The sequence below is a fragment of the Sebastes fasciatus genome, chromosome 8 (genome assembly GCF_043250625.1).
Source record: "Sebastes fasciatus isolate fSebFas1 chromosome 8, fSebFas1.pri, whole genome shotgun sequence".
In the NCBI taxonomy this organism is placed as follows: Eukaryota; Metazoa; Chordata; class Actinopteri; order Perciformes; family Sebastidae; genus Sebastes; species Sebastes fasciatus.
The window spans coordinates 17,203,561-17,227,650 of NC_133802.1; the positions used below are offsets into that span (position 1 = coordinate 17,203,561).

The 24,090-nt window shown below is 41.1% G+C and overlaps 1 protein-coding gene across 1 annotated transcript in view; it reads right to left on the reverse strand.

The window, feature by feature from the left end:
• plxnd1 (plexin D1) overlaps positions 1-24,090 on the reverse strand; it is a 71,612-nt gene that overhangs the window by 35,352 nt on the left and 12,170 nt on the right. Inside the window, exons 5-12 of the mRNA XM_074643911.1 lie at positions 20,753-20,882; positions 15,872-16,049; positions 15,559-15,667; positions 7,949-8,048; positions 6,394-6,492; positions 4,780-4,869; positions 4,369-4,477; positions 3,153-3,310 (exon numbers count right to left, since the gene is read on the reverse strand). Coding sequence (XP_074500012.1) covers positions 3,153-3,310; positions 4,369-4,477; positions 4,780-4,869; positions 6,394-6,492; positions 7,949-8,048; positions 15,559-15,667; positions 15,872-16,049; positions 20,753-20,882 — 973 coding nt within the window. The remainder of the gene's footprint in view (positions 1-3,152; positions 3,311-4,368; positions 4,478-4,779; positions 4,870-6,393; positions 6,493-7,948; positions 8,049-15,558; positions 15,668-15,871; positions 16,050-20,752; positions 20,883-24,090) is intronic.

Genomic DNA, 24,090 nt, shown 5'->3' on the forward strand with positions numbered 1-24,090 from the left:
CTCTAATCCTCTACAGCACATGCAAATAAAGAGCAGCCTAAGAGCCCCCTTCACATCCCACAAGAGACAGACGAAGCGAGAGAGAAAGGGCTGGAGAGGCGAGGTGGAGAGCACAGCAGAAAGGTGGTTGAGTGGGGAGGCAATTTAGGGAACTGAGTGTTGAGAGGAGAGTGAATGCTGATGGTGGTGGTGAGAGAGCAAAGCCTCAACAGGGGAATTAATGCACAGCGCTATTCCCTTTCATCTGTTTTCCTGTGTCTGCTCTGTCAAATTCCTTAGTCCCATTTCTGCTGTTGTTCCGAGGCATGCTCTCACGCATCATTTCATCCCTTGCCTTTGGTCTTTTAACTTTCCATTCAAGAGCCGCGGAAAGAAAAGAGAGGACAGTCACCTCTCCAATCACCACGGAAACGCGGCTTCAGAGATAGCATCGCCGACGCCCAGACAGAAGCAATCAACTCTCATTTTGCCACTGTAGCACAGCTAGCCCAGCTGCGTGCATGCTTTTCTGAATGACCCCCCCGGCTGAGCCGAGGTCAGTGTGACCCCTTGGTGTTATTAGCCTGGCTCCGGCTCTATCAGAAACTGAGCTCGAGAATGAAAACAGCACTTCTGTTTGGTCTAGGTGAGGGGACAAGGTTTGGCTCTGCATACTGATAATTTGAGTGACAGCGCAGATAAATAAACCATATATTTCTTAGCTAAAAGGGGCAGGCAGTTATGTAAAGAAAGAGTGTATTGCTTTTAATATAAAAAAAAAAGCAAGTGTGAAAACAAACTAACCCATTACGTGCAGTATTTCTGTGGGATCTACACCACAGGAAATGATGCAAATGTTTTTGTGGTTATATTAAGCTTTGGATATCAAGTGTCACCATCCTGTGCCTACATATATAAATATATATACTTCCTTTGACAAAAACATATAAAGTCATTCCTTCGTACACGTGTAATGCACAAGCATAAATGAGCACACGTACTGCAGCATGGCAGACAAACGACCCAGCACCCAGCCTCTCTACAGAGCTCCGCAGTAAGCAGAGTTATTTATCATCACTATGCGTCTTATAGCACCTCGTGCGTCTCTGTGGTGCCATTGAGCATTGACATCAACATCAGCTGGCATGCTGTTCATTTACACCTCTTACAAGTCTGTGAGTCCTGATTTACAGCGCAAACTCTGCCAGGCCTCCAGGGAGATCACAGGGTGTGAATGTGTCTCTGCGAAAAAAAAAAAAAAAAAAAACTCCACAAGGAATATTGGAGCTATGAAATGCATTTGAGGACTAAATTATTCAACATCCTTGTATTCAAATCAAAAATATTCAAAATGTATGGCACACGCACAGATAAACTACTTAACTGATAAAATCCATATGTTTCCCTTTTGTTGTTTTTTGTTCTGACTAGATGGCTGCGAGGCCAGAGCTTTCATCTTCCTCTCCTCACTCCAGTTCCTCTACATCACACTAATCAAGGAGGACGTGAGGACAAAAACAGGAAAAGTCTTCTCACTGTTACTGTACCCTTCGCCATCCTTTCTCCCAAACCATTTATGTCTCAAACAGATCCCTCTGTTCTCTCTTTCTTTCATGTCATGAATGAACTATGTTTGGTAGTTCCTGTTTTGGACGGCAAAGTACCTCTAATCAATGTTTTTTTAAACAGTGAACAAACCCACACATAACATGAGAATAAAGGGCCTGTAGAGATGATAAATGTCTCCATTGTCTTACGTCACTGCATTGAACAGAGAGCATTTTTCACAATTAGGTGGTATGTGGCAAAGTTTAAGGAATAATGAAATCCTCCTCCATACTATTGATATTTTGGTGCTGGTGATAGAGATTGCATGTGACAAAGCAGAGCAAGAAAATCACATTTCATTATCTTAGCTGTACACACTGTCACTAGGTCTATACAACATAGAGCTGCTGCGGTATGTGTGTGCGTGAACGTTTAGGGAGAGCTGATCTTTTCCTCCTTAAGCCGGAGTACTCGGGCTCAAACCCCTGTGGATTCTCTGGGAAAACATGGCTGCCAAAGCATTGCATCACACACCCCACAGAACCACAGCCCCCAGTATCCTCTCTCCAACCCGCTCTCCCGAGAGAGCCAGTGGGAGTGTGTGTGTGTGAGAGAGAGAGAGAGTATTGCAACAATGGTCTACCCACGCATACGGCATCTCAGCCCCGGCTAACTTCAGTCACGTAAGAAGTCCACATAAGTTAGACTCTCGCAGAGCATCCTGTTAGTCACAGTATGCTGACAGCTACAAAGAATGAGGGATAATCGTGAATGCTTCAATATGGCCTTTTTCGTGTGAAATATTTTGAGTGTGTGTGTGTGAGTGAGAAAGAGAGTGTGTGTGTGTGTCTGTCTGCTTTGTTTTGCTGGCATATTCTCCTGGGCCGACCAGGTTTTTATCTACAGGAAGTTCAAGCTGACTGGCTATCATGTGAGCCGTGCTTCCCATGACCGCCTACGGTTGCTGAGCTGATATAAGGTTCGGTAGCGACAGAAAAGGCTCTAACCACACTCCTATTACAGCTAGACAAATAAATGAATATGATCATGCAAATGAGCTTCATAAACAGTTTAAATAAAGGCTCTGCCGGTAATCGGGATGACCGCTTTGACGTTACCGCAGTCAGATCCTGTGTAAGATAAACAGTTTTGGTCAGTGTGGTTTTGTTCTTATTGTGGTCACAAATCCAAAATCCTCCCTGGTTCTTATTTGCTTTCCTTTAGTTTCTGTGGTTTTCTACACAAAGAGCTCTACACATATAACTCTCAGAACCCAGCCACACAGTTAACACTCATACTGTAGTTACACAGGTCAAAAAGGTGTTCCCATGCCCTTCTGAGTGATTGCAGATTGACTCCGCTGTGTCCCCTGAGGGCTATGGCTAAGTGAGTGTTAGTGTTATTACTGAGTGAACTGCTTTAATGAGACTCTATTCAAACACTCCCTCAGCAGCTGACACTGGACAGACAGGGCATGGGGGCACCGCACCATGTGAGTGACCTCATGATTCACCATTTTTATGGCTTGAAAACAGAGCCTGGAGGCTACAGAGAGGAGGTGGGCAGTGCAGGAGGATGAATGCGAGCATTTGTAGCCTGCATTCGTGTTTAACCTGTGATCGTACCTTGTGGATCTCAGGAGCCGGACATTGATCCATGATTGGCTGGCAGTCATCCCTCGACCTGCAGCTGTTCTCACACCAGCCACAGAGGTGTCCCTGATCCTCCCGGCCCCAGCACTGGGAGCAGTCTGAACTACCCACTCCACAGTTGTACACCTCCACTAGAGGGAGATGGGAGAGACAGAGAGGTAAGTATTATTATAACACAGCATTACTGAACTGTGGTTGCCTTGTCGGGTTAACTTAAGGTACTGTAGGCTCCTAAAATTCTTTTATAGCTTACAGTATATGAACCAGATGAGCTGCATGTTCTATATAAAGAGCATAAGCATTTGCAGGATGATGTATTCATGGCTATAAAAATAAACCAGACAGCTAGAGGAGTGAAGGAGAACAAAGCCAGCTAGAAACAGATGATTATGTACATGTTCCAATGTGCCTCCCAGTGAGAAATCCCATTTGTATCACCGCATGTGCATCTGTGCATGCATTTGTGTGCCTATTGAAGTGTGTGTTAGCCTGCATGTGTGTGATAAAGTGTGTGTCTTTTAAAAATTTGATGACTCTGCTTGTTATGAAGCCACCGTCATGTCCTTAATAGTGCAGGGTGTCTGGCAGCGGCCCAGGGCTGTTGTTCACATGCTAGACACATGGACTGCGAACAGCACATCTGGGACCGGGTTGGACAGGATTGGCTTGAAGCTGCGCTATAGACAACATGCCAAGTTTAACAATATGAGGGCCACTTTTCATCATGTCACTGTTGTCATGGAGCTCAAATTGTATTTGAGACAACACATACGGACAGTGCTTGTGCGGGGCATTGATAACACTTTAAATTGCAGGTCCCCATGTTCTATAATCATTATGTGTAATTAGACGGTAGCAGAATATGATATTATGGTAAATTACTAGTTGGCAAATTATGTGTTGTAATACATGAACTACTATTATTGCAAGTGAAAGGCAGTCTAACACTGTTTGTCCCTGTAAGCGATTTTTCATTGTCCTCCAGGTTTAATCAAATCCACCAATCTCATCAGGAAAAACATTTGTGCACAGGTGAAATGCATTCTGGGAGCAACAGTGGCAGCTATGTCAGATTTCTCCTTGTTTTTGCGAGTTTCTAATTACGCTGCAAATACAGGAGAGCTGGGGAAACAGCTGAAGCGTAGCAAATGGAAACTGTATTTTTGATCTGTACATAACAACGTCTTACCTCTCATGGGCTGAGGGCTGTCCACAAAAACATCCTCCCCCCGTTCCCTTAAGTATCCTCTCCTCCTCAGGTTGAGGTGGTAAACCTGGCTCCTCTGATTAGTGGACAGCTAAATGGATAGAAAAGTAGCGGGCAACAATAAAACAGTGCTGGGCATCTCCTCAGTGAGAATTTTGCCTCCACATGCATTTACTCCCTCTTGCTGTTGCTCTAGATAATAATGGGTTCTTAGTCAACTTATAAACAAGGGTTTAAAATAATTGCAATAAAAACAAGTTGCATACAAGGCTTACATCTAACAATAATGAACACAAACGTAAATGCACAGTAACTGAGCTTCAGCTTAACTGATCTTTTTTGGGGGAAAATGTACTAGCTAGTTATTTCTGGTAGGTCATTGTCTGTACTTACTGTTACACCACTGCACTTGACAGTCGAGCTGTTCAGCCATTTGGCCTCATATCGCTGCTCTGTCCCAAAGTCACAATCCAGCTCCTCCCCCTGTTAGGTAAAATACTTATTTTAAACCAAAATGCAATACTTCATCAATAACTAGTGGGCAAACTGTGATTTCATGCTGTTCTCAGAATGAGATACGCATTGTTTTAGTACCCAAAATGAGCTTCTGCAAAGAAACGCTCCCTCAAACATGTCTGGTAACAATTGACAACCCGCAATAATTGTCCCTGCCAGGAAAAGATGCAATCCATTCAAAATTCATATTCATAAACATCTGGACTCCCACACCTCTGCAAAGTCATCTGGGAGCCAGAGAAATATGAATATGAATTCATCCTTCGTAAAAATCAGAGCCCTGAGTTTGACTAAGCCAAGATATGCGAAGATAAGACCATAAAGATGCTAAGATAGGTAAGAGCAGTAAAAGGTGATTACTTAAAGTGGAAGAAATCATTTGTCTGCAAGTTCAGCCAGCTTAAATTGGTCTACTTTTATCACCTTCTCCAGCACTTTGCTATTTCTCTGAGCTTTTTGACACCAGAGAAGCTTGATGTTTTTGGCTTCTGGCGGGTTCTTTTTCCCCAGAAAAACTCTACCATACACATTGAAATGTTCTCTGGACTTATGTTCAGCCTGAGAACGAAAAGAAACTTACAAGCACTTGCTTGTTGCTCCATGTTTTGGTATGACTGTTTATCACACTTAAGTCTAAATAATTTATTTTAAGGTTTGGGAAAAAAAAGTGTGGGAACCACACCAATATCCACCACAAATTCCAGAGCGTTCTGAGAGTGACACTGCATTTCCTGCCATGTTTACTTGCCGACAAGATGAAAATCGTTATTCAAACAACATCAATTTGTATATACTATCATAATAAAAGAAGAGTATGAATAGCTAGTCACATCCAGTTTGCCCTGAGGAAGTGTGTGTGTGGATTTGTGTGTGACTCAATGTCTGTCACCATAGCAACACACCAGGAGAGGGCTCGAAAGGCCAGCCAGGGTTAGGCGTGTGACTGACCACGCCTGGCAACTATTCAGCACTGGAATTTTTAGAAGATCCCAGTCGTGTCCTTATCAGTGATGCAGGATCAGCGCCTGACTCGCTCAGCGTGGATTAAGGAGGAGAATAGGAGTTTTAAAAAATGATCTGGAAGGACTTGCCGAATTTAAAATGAAAACGAGTGAAATAAAGCTCCTGCCGCGTCTGCTGCCTCAGACCGACTGCATATTGTACACTGTGCTGACGAAGACACAACTCAGCTCGTCACAGTCAGATACCAGAGGCATGGTGGGCCCAGGCAGCTGAGCCGAGAGCAACATAAGCATAAAGATACTCGCTCTCATTCTTCATTTTCATCTCTGTCTCACAACATGGAGATCACCCAAACTCAGGTTTTGCTCATTCATTGACCCGGATCGCAGCACACAAAATATCCATCTGTGTTTAACTCAGCTTGAAGCAAAGGCACCATATGCTTCTGTTTTATTCCAATCATATTCACAACATGCATATTGGACTAAGTCCAAGTCCAGCTCCATAGCTGGAGGTAGTCTGGCGTACCTCCTGGATGTTGATGAGGGATAAGGTGAAGTCCTGGGCCATTTCTGATGGTGATGGAGGAACCTCCGAGGCAACCAGGCTGGGACAGGAAGCTGCATTCTGTAGAGGGGTGGGGTGTAGGGGCAGGAAGTGACATATAGGAGTTAATGAAAACAATGGCTCCCCTGCACACATCCGCAACCCAAAATACCTGTCCTGTTTATCTGGAGGAGGAGGAAATGAGAGGGTAAAGTCTCGCTCTGAGGGAAACAACAATAGCTTCAAATAGAGAGACGATGAGGGATTAGAAAAACAGACCCACCGGACACTGTGATGGGCTCAGCAGAACAGGAAAAACCACCTCCTCATCTCTTTATGACCTACATTACAAAGACCTAATCGAGCTTTTTCATGTTTAAAAAGAACCTAAAATTGAAATAACTGAAAGTGACTTAAAAAGCACAGGCCTCTTGTGCTTTAATATGTTTGTTTTTGTGTATCTTGGGATCTGAAACAGCACGCCTGACTAGGATTTATTGCGTTTGCTTAGAAAAATGCAATGATGTCTTTATTACTTCACTTGTTTAACAAAAGGAGCCCTTTCCCTTTTCAGGGGGTCTTGTGATATAAAGCCGAACGTTAAACACTCACAGCTATAAAACACTAGAACAAGACCACTTGACCAGCAGCTGACCAGAGGACTGTGAGTCACATCTTTTCCCCTCTAACTGGAACCAGTACTGTGAGTAGACACAGTCAGACCCCTGCACCCTCAGGGCCAAAGTATGCTGGGAGGATGCCTCCTCACACAGAGACCATGGGATCTGGCTGGGCAATAAAACGCCAGAGGGGACAGGACTAATATGATGGCTGACTTAATCTTTATGTTGTCAGGAACACGCACTCAGGACAGCAGTATCTGGGGAGCTTTAATTGGCTTCACTGACGCTACTGTAGTTCGGGATAATTTTCCCAGTTTAACAGCCTTTTCGTGCGCTCGTGCCAAGCAATTTGATTTGTTTGCTTTCAGAGTAGTTTACACCCTCACGGGACTGTATATTGCCAAACATACATCTGCATAATCCATTTGTACAGTCACCTACTTAAAATGAAAGGATATATAAAACCGTAGCTGAAAATGTAGGTGTAGATTTATCTCTTCATTGGCAACAAGCAGTCTTGACATTTAGTAATAATTCTTTATAAAAATAGGGACACAGTGAATCTACTCTTCCACATGCTGGGGTATCAAACTAAACTGCCAAAAAGAGAAACTTGAGAGGAGCTTTAAAATGGTACATTACCCTGTAAGGAGTCTGTTAAACCAGAACCTCCTGAGATTTTATAGCGAGTTTCAACATTTCTACACACTGTGGTTGAGACACTTGTAACCTCATACTGAATTACAACACAATTGCTCTTGCCTAACCCGTCTGGACTCAGATCATTGCAGCACACTAGGAGTTGTTGGACAGCATATTATGTCTGAGAGTCTTGACTAGTGAGATCTTAATATTATGTGATCCTCCAGGCGTCTGTTTGCTTAAAGGTTTAAAGAAAAAGAAGAATTACTCACCTCTAGCAGGTTGTGCTTTGACTCGTCTTTACTGGAGACACAAAGGTGGTTCTCAGGGTCCCAGTAGCACTTCCATCTGGTGCTCAGACAGCTCACACATCTGACAGAGATGAGACATGGAAAGAGTTGAGAAACCACAGATCAAATTGAGCCAAATCTGCTATGTTTTCTCCCCTGCATCTCCCTTTGATCTGTACCCGAGCAGTCTTTTCAAAAGTTCAATATGTGGCCCATTTTGAGTGCAACACAAGCTGAGAGGCCGACCTGATTACAGGCATCAAAGTTTAATAAAGGGAAGTAATGATTAGTCACAGTAGCGAACATTCATTCCACAGTTACGACACAGCCAGCCCGGAGGTCAAACTGGGCCAAATATGCTGAGATGAAACAAAGCGCTTCTCTATAAACAGTGTGTGTGTGAGTGAGTGAGTGCCATCTCCTGCAATTCTATCATTATGAGTATCATTTTGAGTTTTACACCACCTACACTAAGTGAGGACATTTTAGCAAGTAGGTCCATCAGCAACTTGTAGACTCCATACAATTCATGCTTATTTGTTCAAGAATATACAGGTTAAAGACATGACCCCTTTAGAAACTTATTTAGAGTGACTTGTGGAGAATATAAAAGCTGCAGATGTCTGTCAGTCCTTAGTTCCTCAACGGTATGTTTGATGGCTAGAACCTGGTCTTATGGTTAAAGATAAGTCTGGTGATATTCTATAACTTAATCTATAATTGTCAACAAATCCCATGAAAAGACCAACGCAACTTTTGAAATAAGAAATAACACTATCTTCTTCTTACAAATGAAAAGTTGAACTCATATGCAATAATACACACCCTTGCTCTATTCAAGACACTTAAGGATTTTGCTAAATAAAAATGGGTTCTATGGGTACCCACGAGTCTCCCCTTTACCGACATGCCCACTTTATGATAATCACATGCAGTTTGGGGGCAAGTCATAGTCAAGTCAGCACACTGACACACTGACAGCTGTTGTTGCCTGATGGGCTTGAGTTTGCCATGTTATAATTTCAGAATATTTTTTATGCTAAATGCAGTACCTGTGAGGGTTTCTGGACAATATTAGTCATTGTTTTGTGTTGGTAATTGATTTCTAATAATAACTATATACATACATTTGCATAAAGCAGCATATTTGCCCACTCCCATGTTGATAAGAGTATAAATACTTGACAAATCTCCCTTTAAGATACATTACGAAGAGAAAAAAAAATAAGCGATTAATTTGTGATTAATCACGATTAATTACGAACAATCAGGCGATTAATCACGATTAAATATTTTAATCGATTGCCCTAATAAATATATATGAAAATTAGCTTTGTTGTGATTTGGGTGATCTACCCTCTAAGATCGGCTATGAGTTAAGGTTAGACGCTCTGTTGAGAAGATTAAGGGCATTGTTTAGGGTTATGGATTATATTGTATTCATACGTGGAAACATGTGTGTGTCTTCCAGATAAACTATCTTTACTGGAACACCTTCACTGTACAGTATGTGTGTGACTCGAGTGTGTGTCACTGCATTGCCTCCGGGATGAGACAGATGTCCCACACTAGGAATGATAGTGCCTCCAGTGATAGCAGCACCCTGGGGGGGTCTTTAGACTTGGGGGAGTAGATTGGGATGGGTGTAAGGGGATGCTGAAATCTAATCGAAACGTGTGTGTGTGTGTGTGTGTGTGTGTTCTGACTAGAAGCAGACGGCCCCCTCAAGGCTCTTATCAGCTGCAGCTTTTCAGTTTTCCCTGACTCCCTTTCTGTCCTACTAAAACACCTATACACTACACACACATTGTTCACACTCTCTCTCTCTTTAGTTGACCTAACACTGACAGTAAATACCCTCTGACACTGCCCACCCCAAGTCATAATGACCATGCACTCACACACATGCACTCACACACACACACACACACACACACACTAAATACACAGTCAGGTTCACACTCTCAGGGCCTCTCCATGGACACAGCGGTTAAACACACATCCTCAATCACATCTCTGTCAAAGAGAAATACGTCCAGAAGAAAAGACCAGATTTCAGGGGGAGCGACAGAGAGAGACAGAGACAGGGCAGCAAACGGACAGACACAGACGAGGGAAAGGAGGGGGAAAAAAGGAGGAGGGCCAAAACTTGAGACATAAAAAGCAAATAAAACAGAAAACATAAAGTGTGTGTGTGTTTGTGTGGGGCAGAGAGAAATAAAAAGAGAGAGAGAAGTAGTGTGAGAGGGCAGGTTAGGTGGTTGTCCTACTGGGCTGTTTGGTGAGACAGGAATGCTATCGTCTGGTTGTCATTAACACTCCGCCTAGTGACCACTTTGAATGGGTCATGGGAGAACTGTCCACACACTCTCTCTCACACACACAAACACAGTCGCAAAGAAAAACACGCAAACTGATTCAACACATAAATGTACTATCATAAATAAAGACCTCTTAAAGATGGAATTCGTAATTTCCCTCTACGTTGGTGATGTTTTGTTCAAACTTCAACCAAATATAAATGGAATATTTTGCCATGTTTAACTTGATAACGATAGATAAGGTAAGATATTCCTTTATTAGTCCTGCAGTGGGGAAATTTGCAGTGTACAGCAGCAGCAAAGGGGATAGTGCAAAAAAACAAGATGCATCAGCTAACACAGTAAAAAAAAAAGAGCTAAACAAAGTGTCACAAAATATGAACAACTTAAATAGAAGGAAGTATAAAAATAGGAGCAGTATATACAATAAACAGCCTATTAACAAAATTGCACAAGTGGAAAATGGTATTGCACAGTGAGAATGAAATGAAATTCCACCTGAACATATCAGGTTATATATTTGGTGAGTAAGTGTAAGTGGTCTATTGGGAGCAGTGCTGGTTGTGGAGTCTGACAGCTGCAGGAAGGAATAATAAATGATAAATGTAGACATTACTTTCTTTTTTTAATACATCAGTGGATGATACTTCGTGATTTCTATGTTTATCTTGCTTTCATTACAGTAGGACAAGACTTTTAAAATATTATTATTATAGTCCCTGCATGGGCCAAGCTCGAAAAATGCTGGATCCTACAATTCCCATGATGCAACTTGATCTTTCGACACACTGTAACATCGCTGACTGAATGATGGTCTAATGTGTAATAATGCAGCTCCAAAGAGGATACTGTAAAAACACTGGTTATAAAGAAACATAGCGTCTTTACTAGCTTACTCTCTCTAACTAAGCAAAACTACGAAAATGCATTATAACGTCACTTATTATCAACTAAAGTAGGAAACGAAATATTGCCAAACCTTGTGCCGTTATCAGATAGCTGCTAAACAAACAGTTACGACTCTCGTCTGTTGCTAGGGGAACACACCTGACGGCCGTTGGTCTGTTTCCTCTTTCCAACATTACCCTTTCAAAATAAAAGCACTCACCTGTATAAATGGTCATGTCTAGAAGGTAACGTGCAAAAACTCTCGCGAGACTCACCGCCTATCCTAACCCCTCAAATTAAAGCAGCAGTAGGTAGAATTGGAGCATACATGATTATAAAAAAAGTTATTTTTTTATAAAACGGTCAATATGAGACAGGTAATATGAACAAAATCATGTGCCTCTGTGTCCTCCGGTGCTCCTAAAGAGCCAAAGGGGAGGTGCAGAGGTCTAGTTTTCTCTCAGAACACTTGAATTACAGCAGTGGTTCTCAAACTTTTTACATCACGTACCACCTCAGAAAATATTTGGCTCTCCAAGTACCACCATTATGACCGATGTTAAAATACAGTAGCGTAGGCCTACCCTAGTCAGCAATGCACAGTTCATGCAGGAGGCAAATGTATTCCTAATAATAATATTACTTGTTGTTGACTTTTGTCAGCCACAGCCACGCTGTACAAAGGGGTAGCACTAGAGCTGGCACTTAAACTCTTCCATAAAACCATAATAAAGTTCCCGTTTGGAGCGACGATTGCAGTGTTTTTGAACCCTTCATCATTCTAGTTACCTCCGCTTACTATCTTGTCCTCACAGTTTAGCTTGTAACTAATCGTGGATGTTTGCACGCACTACTCCCCAACTACGTAGCTGCTACCTGGCGGGGTAGTAGCGCGTGCAAACGTTTTTTTTTTGGTTTCAAAATAAAAAAGCCATAACTTATTTTAAATCCCATTTCAATGATCTCATTGTTAAGGTATTTTCATAGTAGTAGTAATTTGATAGTATTATATGTTTTTAAATACATTTTATTTCATTTTTTAAAAGTATTTCAGAGATTCCTCCGCGTACCACTAGAAGGAGGACGCGTACCACCAGTGGTACACGTACCATAGTTTGAGAACCACTGAATTACAGTATGCTGAAAGGTTATTATGGAATTTTTGAATACAAACATTCTGCCTACTGCAAGTTTAACTATTCGAGGTCAATGCCTCGCAAGGTTTCCCCAAATTGTGGGTTACCTTCTAGACATGACCCTTTATAAAGTAACAGGATTTGCAAAACCTTATGAAACGGCTAGAAAATGAACAAACGTAAAAACAACACATTATAACCTAGAAATGTACTTGACCATGCCGAAGGTCATTTACACACTGACTGGTCTCACATCTTTCAATATAATATTTTGAAGTGTTTTAAGCTCAATTTGAGATAACCCTGATGGAGATATGCGAAGGACATCACCCAAATAGCCTACACAATACAGACAGAGATATAGCTTTATAGTTAGATGGGCCTCAGACAATTTATTTATTCATTGCAAAATTTGTAAATCTAGCTTGGAAAATAGATTCATATTGTCAATAATTCATTAAACTTGGTAGTCCTTAAACGATTAGTCAATTAATCAACTTATTGATCTAGAGAAAATTAATCAGCAACAACTTTGTTAATCGATTGATCTTTATGTCATTTTTCAAGCTACAATTTCCTAACATTACCAATTTCCAGCTTCCCAATAGTGAGGATTTGCTGCTTTTCTTTGTCTTATGTGATAGTAAATTGTGTTTCTTTGTTTGTTCAGACAAAACAAGCAATGGGAAGACGTCACCTCCGACTTTGTGATAGACATGTGGCATTCACTATTCTCTGACATTGTAGACCAAACATACGATTAATGGATTTATTCGAGAAAATAACTGATAAATCAACCATGATCATCACCAGCACTTTGGCAGAGCATGCAGAGGCATGCTGTTGACATCGTTTCACCTCGTTGTGTGTACTGAAAATTTGTTTTTGCTCAAGTAATTAAATCACACAGTAAAGCAGCATGGGGTGACAGAGCTTCCAATCCAACAATCAGTTTGCAGTAATTTTATAATACTTCCTGTATGATTTTGTACAGACCCATACAGATGACATAAACAATTTTGAATCCAAAAACGTTTAAGATTTTAAACTTCAATGCCAAAAAACACCTAAGTAATGGCACAAACCATTCTACTATCTAGTTTCATTGTGGAGAAGTGGCTCATACAACTCTCTTTAGGGATTATTAAAAAAACAGCTTGAAGTGATTAAAATCAGACAGAGTATAGCAGCTCCGCAGTTTGCAGCCCAATGCTCATCCTGTGAGAATGCCACTTTGCTCATTATCACCTTCAACAAACCACCGTCTAATTTCACACTCTTGAACCTCGCCGAGCACCGAGGCAATGTGCACATATTGGGTGCAGTCTTGCACACATGTACCTGCAACTGCTGTGTTCACACCTCCAGACTCTTTTCCAAAAGTGAACAAAAGGGACACACCCAAACGATTTCAATCTCAGGGAACCAGTCAAACACACATGCACACACAAACACACACACACAAATGCCCCTTTAAGCCTAAGATCTGCCCATCAGATAAAGTGAATCCTCTGACATGGTCCAACATGCAAGAGGAAGCCAGCTGGATTGCCTCAAGATATGAGAAAACCCTCTTTGTGACCAGGCCATACAAGTCGCAGTCCTTCACAAAAACAAACATCAACATGCCCAGCCAGACATACATATCCAATTTCCTTTGGCTTAACGTTTACAGCATATTAATCCCACATTTGATCCCGCACTGAGAAACCCTGAGTAAGCCAAATACACAATAAGCCCTCCGAGAGGACGTGTCGGCAATATTTACCCACTGAGGCCTAAATAGAAAGCAGAGGAAAAAACATGAGAGGCAGAGGTTAGGGACAAGCCATCGGTGTTATTTCCGCTTCCAGCTACAAGTACACATCTAGAATACCATAGAGACTCAAGCTGACATCTGAGTGATGCTATAGCTTGGCTATAATCATAGTTTGTTGGTATTAAGGTTTCATTTAGGATGTTTGCTTTAAGGGATCACCTGCAAATCAAGTAGCCAGTGGATGAAGGCCTAAGCAGTGGTGGAAATACCACTCACATCATGTACTTAAGTAATAGTACATATAAAACTATTTAAAAATACTCCATTATGAATACGTCCTGTTTCAAAATCCTGCTTTAAAAGTACAGAAAAGTTATCAGCAAAATGCGTTTAAAGCATAGACTGTATATAAAGATGGACGACGCGTCTCCACTTCCTCCCACTGTACAGAAGTGAAGCCAAAACATCCCAGATACGGGAGCTGCCATCTTCAGATTTTGACATCACTTGGAGCCAGAGTCTGTGCAGTAGTGATCGGGCGGTGGAGCCGCGGTAATAAGGTCACCCGCCTGAACCAAAGCATGTTCACAGCTTGTCAGCGAGAGATAATCACAGCTGTCAATCATGACGTCTAAACTTTTTATAGCATCAAATAACTAATTAATACCAAACCTGTCAGAAAAATGAACTCTGAACATAAATCAGCGTGATAAGAACTACCTAAAATGACAGAAACCATCTTTGGGAAAAATGTATTTGACGTGTACTTTGACTTTTTAGTTTGACCCATGTCCAATCTGCTAACATGGAGGGGGCGGGATTTATAACCTATAATGCAGCCAGCCACCAGGGGGCGATCGAAATGTTTTAGCTTCTCTTTTGGGGAGCTGTCATGTCATCCATCTTTATTTACGATTTAAAGCATCAAAAATACATTCTGCAACACAAATTCGTATTCATGTTTGGATTTCTCTCTAATCTTTCCTTTTTTTGAGAAATAGACAATTTGACCTATTTTATCTCAAAGAGTTATTTAAATGAAACCACCTGAAAAGTTAAGAGGGGAAATCAATCTTTGGAAATGCTAACAGCTATCTGAAACATGACAAAGGGCCCCACACTAGGGGACACAAGCCAAAACAAGTTGGGAAGCACTGGTTTTAATCTTTAACAATGTAGTATTCTCTATCATATTTTGTTTTTATGTGAAGTCTAATCAAATAAACAAAGTGGTGGAAAAAATACAAATTTTTCCTCTGGAATGTTGTGAAGAATAAGTAGTATAAACTTTACTCAAGTGAGGTACAAGTACCTCAAAATTGTACAAAAACTACAGTACTTGGGTAAATTAACTTAGTTACTTTCCACCACTGTATCTGTGAATAAATTTGGACATGAGGCATCAGAAAGATGTTGGCCAACCATCACTAGCTCTGAATAAATCCAAAATTTGAGATAAATCGTGGTGACAATGAATGTGTTACTCACGACGTCTTGGGGTGTATTGCTCCAGTCCTCTCGCAGTCGAAGATGATGAAGCTTCCAGATACCACAGATGTGCCATTCACTTTTATCGCCACAGAGACAGTCAGATGATCTACAGAAACAAAGGCATGTAAACGATGCAGCATGTGTCGAGCATTCGAGATGGCATCAGTGTCATAAAGACAGCAAGGGGAAATCATATTTGATCTAGTGCAGCTCAACATAAAGAACCACATAGTGTAACTGTACTTGTGTTGTGTGGAGAGTTATGGATGGCAGCGGTGGCACACAGCCAAATGGATGCTCTCAATCTCACCTGTGCCGGGGAGGATTGGTTGGTAGTTTTCTCGAGGGAGCAGGGGACATGTCTGGATCTGAGCGGGACCGTAATCCAGGTGCACCGTGGCAGCTGTAGAAACACCCGGTCCATATTCGCACTCCACCCGCGAGCCGGCCAAATCAGGAACACTGCCATTTATCAGAATGCCGACATCCTAAGACAAAAACAGATATAGGAGCATAAATATGAGTAACTGCCCTTCTTAACACAAATCAACTACTAATTAAATTCCACATGCCCACACATATATATTCAAATCTAGTGTATGTACAGTTAGTCTTAAGTAGAGGGCAAATGGCACTGGCATTACTTCAGGCAGATAGATAGAGAAACTAATGTGCAATGAAGAAACAGATGGCATGGTGCTACATTCACATCTAAATGTGGCTATGTGATGAGGTATGACAGACATATAATGAGAAACATAACACTTCACTGACATGACTGAATTTCAGCTAAATTATTTCAATGTGAGAGGAAGAAAAAAGGGGAAGCGGGGGGGGGAGGGGCAGACAACAATTGTTAAGCAGAGAGGAAGAGCAAGATGACATATTCAGTGGCTCAGCAGATACGAGCTGAAGTGGCCAGCAACATGTGCTAACATGTCTTAAAAATCCACTCTATTGTTCGGTGGAATTGATCATTTCCTGCCTAAGGCGCCGACTTCCTGCCTGCTGCTTCCTGTTTGGGGAGACAACCTTGAGCCAAGCTTCCTGTGGCTCTGAAGGGTGCCTGTGGATCGGGGCAGCTGGTAGATCTATTACAGCCCAAAGCCAAACTGACCCACATAACAAGCAAATATCCACAATTAATGAACCAATTAATGACCTGTCGTCTCTCAGTCTCGTCTAATTATGAGCTGTAATTAAAGGTCAAATATATTCCTAGTGTCAACATTCAGAGAGCTAATTATCATGGTGTTGTTATGCTTCTGTTACATGATATACTGAGTGGAAGAAATGATTTAAAACAACCGCTTACATGCAATGTAAGTCTGATGCAGGCACTCTTTCTGTCAGAATATATTATCCTGCCAGTTTTGATTAAAATGAGACTGGTGGTGTTGTGTAGAACTCGATATTGACAGTTTTTCTGTGTCCAAAATCCATTCAATACCAGCTCTACAGTGGGTGAAGGGTTTGAGATGACACATTTTGTGGTTGCTTATCATTGAAGTCAAGAGGCGGTGATGAAGCGCATCCTTCTCTAAGGTTCATGTTCATTGTGAGCCGTTGTGTTTTCCATGTATTTGTCTGAAAGTTTAACTTGCATTTCTTAATTTGCACAACAGAAACTTATGTAAAGGGAGTTGGACTCGTTCATGTTTATGTTCTTGATAATATTAGCCGTTTTGTTCCACAATATTTTTAGTGGTTGAAAAATCTAATTGGTTTGCATCTGCAAATGGGTGCAACACTATACTGTAGTATGTATTATAAGCTCATCTTCACAGTAGATTGAATAAAATGAATTATTGTACTTTCACATATTTTTAAATGAGAAATGACACCAACATACGGCAATCAAACTGTCACTTTGGAAAGCTACTACTGTAAAAATGTAATCTAAAAAAGACAAAGCAGAATGTTTTTCCTAAAATTACTTTTTTTAATTTCACAGACACTCTTGGAGCTGTCTTGTCGCCCTTCTCACAAATTTTTCTGTAATGTTTTCCAGGTGTGAGAAACTCAATCAGCAGCACCCTCAAAAATAGAGCACATTTGGTATGCATAGAGACATTTTGCACATACTTTTGTCACTTTTTCAGACATCCTCAAAGTTATACCCAGTTAGTATAACTGTGTGGAATTGATTTGGGATACAGCAGCAGATGTCAATATATCACAGCCCATCAGGCCAATTAATGTTCTTCAGTCAGAGACGCAACCGCACGTCAACAGTTGTTTTAAACTGTTTAAAATCTAATTTAAAGTCAATGGTTATACTGTACAGTTTGGCTTATTACGCTAATTGTGCTGAAAACCAACACTCTAATCTGGCATGCAAGTAAGGTGATGGTTTATTAAGGTATTGCATTGATTTATGTCCGTGTTGCTATTGATTTAGGGACAGTATGAAAATGATGTGGGTAGGGAGGGGGGCTGAATCTTATATTTAATTATATGAAAAAGTAAGACCCTCCCCTGGCGTATTTACATTTCTGTTGGTCCCTCCCACTGACTTTGAGAAGAAATGTAATACCCTTCCCCCAAGGTCTCAAAACAAACAAAATCTATGGCAAACATAACAAAGGAGTTAAATAAACTATGGCTGCTGAAGGGCTTGAACACCACAATATTTTCACCAAAACCTGAATTACAACAAAATAAATATTATTATAATTTAATCAGATGATGTTGCAGCCTGATGTGTACGCAATCAGATGTCTGACTGTCCGTTATAGTAAATAGTAATAAAATAATAATAAAGTAAAAACATGATGCAGAGTCGCATGGCCAGGCATGTTGACGTTTGACTGTTCCAAAGAGCGCACAGTTATATATGAAAACATACGTCAATACCATTGCTAAATTAAAGTTTGGTGCTCGCAGAAGAGCAGAAGAGATAGAGAGAAATCTGTGTGCAGCATGCGCTCTCACTCTGTTGACCTGTAAGCTCTCTTACGTACAGATTTGAGGTTGTGACATTAAAAAGTGTTACAACTGGCCCTGTACCTGAATGAGCCAAATAGGGACAGGCACCTCGCAATTTTGTCTGCCCCACTCCGGATTCAAAATAATGAAAATAATTACATCACATTATATTGTGGCCTGTATGAAATCAGATTTCTGAACGTCATAAACCAATTACATGATGGCTGAATTGCATAACCAGGCATATTGGTATTAAAAGTTTAATAGGGCCAAGTTATCTCATGAGGCAATATTAATGTGTAATAATCACTTGTTTTTTTTGTTTTGTTTTCTAAGTCTGTCAAATTGTATTGTGCGATAGAAAAGGTAGAATAGTTTCATGTTGATTTCCTGAACTATGATAGTTATAGTCCAGTCTGCTCCTTGAGAGTGCTGCTGTTAATGGAGAAGAAGTTTCATAGAGTAGACACATTTAGAGCTGCAAAGATTAATGGATTAATGGATTAGCTGCTAACTACTTTGATAATCGATTGATCGGTTAGTCGTTTTTTTAAGAAGAAAAAAAAGTCAAAATTCTCTGATTGCAGCTTCTTAAATGTGAATATTTTCTGGTTTCTTTACTCCTCTATGACAGTAAACTGAATATCTTTAAGTTGGGGACAAAACAAGACATTTGAGGACGTCATCTTTGGCTTTGGGAAACACTGATCAACATTTTTAACCATTTTCTGACTTTTTATAGACCAAACAACTAATCGATAAATCGAGAAAAATAATCAGCAGATTAATCAATGATGAAAATAGTCATTATTTGCTGTCTTTGACACCTTATTTCTTGGCTGAAAATTTAAGAATAAAATCAATGTACAATGGATTTGCATTACACTACTGACTGGGGTCATTTACCACAGAGCATCATCGCATACGGGACACTTCAACTTGCATAAATCTTGAGAGTTCTTGAGAACTATAACATTTTGCTTCACCCTCCTTCATCCCAAATAATAATACTTCATATGAATTAGATCTGATGATGGTGGCTCAGATTAGGTGTCTCGATTTGGCAACATGAATCTGAAAAACGTTAACCTGGTGTGTTTTGGAGCAGCAGCTGGAGACTCGGTGGTAACTTTCCTGCTGAGCCAAACAGCGCTGGCATATATCAAGTTAATCACTGTCAGTAAATGGTTAAAGTCACTGCTCATACGCACGTAGGAGAGAGGGAAACAGCTGTGTATGGCATGCTCTTTCATGCTGTGCCACCGGTAAGCTGGTTTTACACGCACACACCTGGTTTGCTTTTTTTATTACGAACAAAGTGATACATGTAAACTACGTTCTCAGTGTCTTGGTTACAGTTCAACTGTGAAAGAACAAATGATGAAGTGTGTGTTCAGATCAGTTTGTGACCTGAAGGAATTGATATTATAACAGTCACACATGTTTCATTGGCAGCATTGAACGTGCATCACAACATTATATTCTAACTTTGTACGCCACATTTAACTTTACCAAAACCAACGCAAGAACAGTAACAGTGAACTAGTAAACATTGTTGTCATATTTTAAAAGGGGACCTATTATGCTTTTGTGCTTTTTCCCTTTCCTTTAGTGTGTTATATAGTTTTTTGTGCATGTAAAAGGTCTAGCCAAAGGGAGTTACTCTCCCCCCACTGAAACACTGCTCCTGAACTGCTTGAAACACCTTGCTTGAAGTTCTGCCTTTTCTACAGTAACGTGGTGATGTCACCAAGTAACTTTGCCTAGAGGCTAGCTTGGCAGGAGCTCAAACAGAGCGTTTCAGATTGAGGGTGAAAAGACGTGCTGCAGCACAGCCGGTAAGAGAAAAGTAAAGCGTTTTTTAGAACATTAAATCATGTAAACATGTTCAAGTAGAAACCCAAAAAACAAGTATGAACCTGAAAATAGGCATAATAGGTCCCCTTTAATATAAAATATAGCATCTTTAACATTCTTAGTAAAGTCAACTTTACCAAAAACATAGCGTAAGGAGGGGGAGGTTGGGGTGGCAGAGGGAGCTGCTGCAGCAAACAGTGTTGGCATGACTTTATCAGCTGAGTCATAATAATAGTGTGTATAATAATAGTGAGTGGTGTCAGGTTATAAAGGTGGTCATGAGACATCGCGTTTCATCAGCTTTAAATACACTGCCCCCATTACAAACATAACTTGATGAGGCGGAACGACAGTAACGTTATGAAAGGGGTGTGATGGTCAACAATAATATGGAGGGAGTTTTTACCTTGATGTCTGCAGCGATGCTGATCTCCGGGGGTGTCAGGGTCATGGACGGACACTGCTGAGGGCCTTCACCCATGCTGATCCAGGAGCGAGCCAACAGGCTCTGAGCACACTCTTTCTGGATGGTACATCTGGAGAAAGTGACAGACAGAAATTTTGGTTCGGTAATCATATTTCGGTGCAGATTAGATTACAGCACAAAGAGGCAAGGATATTTGGAGATTTCCTGTACTGATATGCCATGGAAACTGAAATCCAGAAATCCAGAAACTAATTTCTTTTCTTGATTTTCCATCAGCATGTCCCATATCAGAATGTTATCATCAAATATATAGTAATTGCTTGTCAATACCACAGCTCGTCAATCAATCAGTCACTGGACTACCAGACTGAGCTTTCGGGTCAACATTTCATCCTTTGTTAGGAGAGGACGAACTTTTGTGTTTTCATTTCATCCCTCGCAAATTCTCACCGTTGGGTTTCATGGTCGGCTTCCCAGAGATTTATGAGGTGCTCTGGTCTCCTAATGTCACATATTCAGACCTCGGCTGTCAGTTTGTCTGGCTCAACACAAGAGACTACTTGACTCCAGGTCACACACGTTGCTGTGGCAACACATCCCGCAGGCACTAAGATCAGGGGCCAGTTACCGAATAAAAAATACTGCTGATTCCTAATCTGTGTGGACCAGCAGTGTGTGTGTCTGTGGATGACATGCACAGAGAATACAGTGTGTTTGCGCCTATCTGTGAGTATAATGAATGTCTGGGACAGAAGAATTGTAAGAGGGCATTCAACGAGCAAGGTGGCCTCGTACTCTCTGCTTCACTAATGAACTTCACTAGCCGCTGGCACGGAGCTCAGTTCATCTGCAGTGCAGACTGGAAGGACAAAGTGACCTCAGAGTGAGGAGAAACCAAACGGGCCCCATTTAGCAGCGTCCTAACACGCTACATAATGAGTTTGGCACATCCCACTTCCCTCTCACACTTCTATAGTTTTTTTAAAATAAAGCGTGTGTCTGTGTGCCCACATGCCTCTGAGTGTGAGTATTTGTGTCCAGAAAGCGAATGTCCAGATTCTCAGTCCCACTGGCACTGAGGGACTGAGAGGGGCCGTGAGGTCGGCAGCTGGGCTAAAAATAGAACTGAGTGCCTCTGCAAGCCCCACAAAAATCCCCAAGACACAAACAACCCAGTCTAATACACTTGAAAGTTGTTTAGCTATTGATCTCATTTTCATTTTGTTAGTTGTTCTTTGAGTACGACTGGGAATTGCTGCTGTCAGTGTGATTCCTGAGTTTCCTGAGAATGCCAAAATGATCCTTTTTTTGACCTACTTTTTGTTCAGACATTCACGGTCCCCAGTGGATGAATTCTAATAACGTTCATCTACAGTAGCGCCATCATCAGGTAAAAATTCAATGTTTTATGATCACACCTCATAAACTGTATATAAGAAGTGGACGTAGTCACAGTGACGTCACCCATTGGTTTGTGGACGGTTGTTTTGAAGGGTATTATCTAGAAGGGAACCAGCAAATTGGAGAGACTCTCGCGAGATGGTTAAGGTTAGGCAAAGACCTCAAACAGCAAGTTTTTGCAGATCTCAGATCAGATTTCCCAATTTGCGAGTTATCTTCTAGACACTTCCCTTTTGAAACCTCGAGTTCAGTATTAGCGACCAAAATGTTACAATTAAGTGTCATGAACTCAAAACACACTATGAAAGGGTTAAAGTTGTAAGACGAAAACACGGACAACACTCAGGCCGGACAACGCCGTGGTAGCGACCTGTCAATCACAAGGTAGGCAATAGCAACAGTGCTGACTGAGATAACCGTGTTTACCTAGGGGTAACCGGAGGGAGGGTGCTAAGCTTCCACCATTATCAGCGTTATCTGCTGTATGAGAGTAGTGTAGAGGATCAGCCACGAGCTAGCCAGAGGGGCACTACAGAAAGACTCACATGCACTAAAATGCACACAAGGCTGGCCCCACTATGTCAACAAAGCACAGAGAAGCTCAGATTACAACACACAGAGAGGGAGAGCAAATCATTCTCTGCTCAGGACGTCATTATTTCAGCTTTATATTACAAATAGTTGTTTGCTTCTATATTAAAGGGACAGTGTGTAGGATTTAGTGATCTAGTGGTGAGGTTGCAGATTGAAACCAACTGAGTACCCCTCCGCTCACTCCTCCATTTCCAAGACTGTGGTAATGTGGGCCGCTGAGTGCAAAACCATAGTACGCCGTTCACCTCGCTCAGAGGTCATCCATACCATAATAGCAGTACAACAGAAGTCAGAAGGTGGCTAGCGGTAGCGCGTTTTTTTTACTCTGTGGCTCACGTTACCACAGTTTCACAAGCGTGTTGGAGAACTACGGTGGCCTTCAGGTAACGTAAAACGTGAAAGGCTCTCTCTAGAGCCAGTGTTTGGTTTTTACGTTCTGGGCTACTCTAGAAACATGGCGGAGCAACATGGCGGACTCCGTGAACAGGACACGCTTCCTATGTAGATATGAAGGGCTCATTCTAAGCTAACGAAAACACAGCAACTCTTAATTTCAGGTGGTAATACACTAATGAAGACATAGTTATGAATACTATATTCCATTTCTGCTAATAGAGCCCCAAAATGTTACACACTGCTCCTTTAATGCTCTGAATCCCGTATATAGAACCTTTAACAAAACACGGCAAATTTCTCAAACAAGAGCTTTGCAAACATAAAATAGGGTAACATTAGCATCATAATGACTTCAAAAGAGACATATCTGATGGTGCAGACCTGACAAAGTAGGCTAATTGATGCTAACTTTTGGTACTTGACTGTTTTTGCTACTCGATGGAACAGCACGCGTCAGTCAGCACTCAAAAAGTATTGAGGTTTGACATCCCAGCCCTATCTTTAAGATTATAATTACAAACATTTGTGACAACTAACCACACATTATGTCATATGTTTTGAGATTTATTTACATTTCATTTTGAAAATCATGGAGTAAAACACAACTTCCTCTTTGGGTCAAAAGTGCCCTCAATGTTTTCCATCTGGAAGAATATATTTAGATTATCAAGTAAACTCCAGATTTTATCTTTAAGTACTGAATACATCACAGATGCCACTTGGCATAAACGGAAGCTGGCATCCAGGAAACATCATCTTGTGATCTCGAAAGAAACAGACATGCAGTCTCAGATGAACATCAACAAACGCTGTGTGATTTGTAAAGACTGGCTGAAAAAACTCACATCATGATATCCTTTCCTTTCTCTATTGTATCTATTTTTTTTTTTTTAAATGCATTCATCATGACTCACCAGCTTATTCAC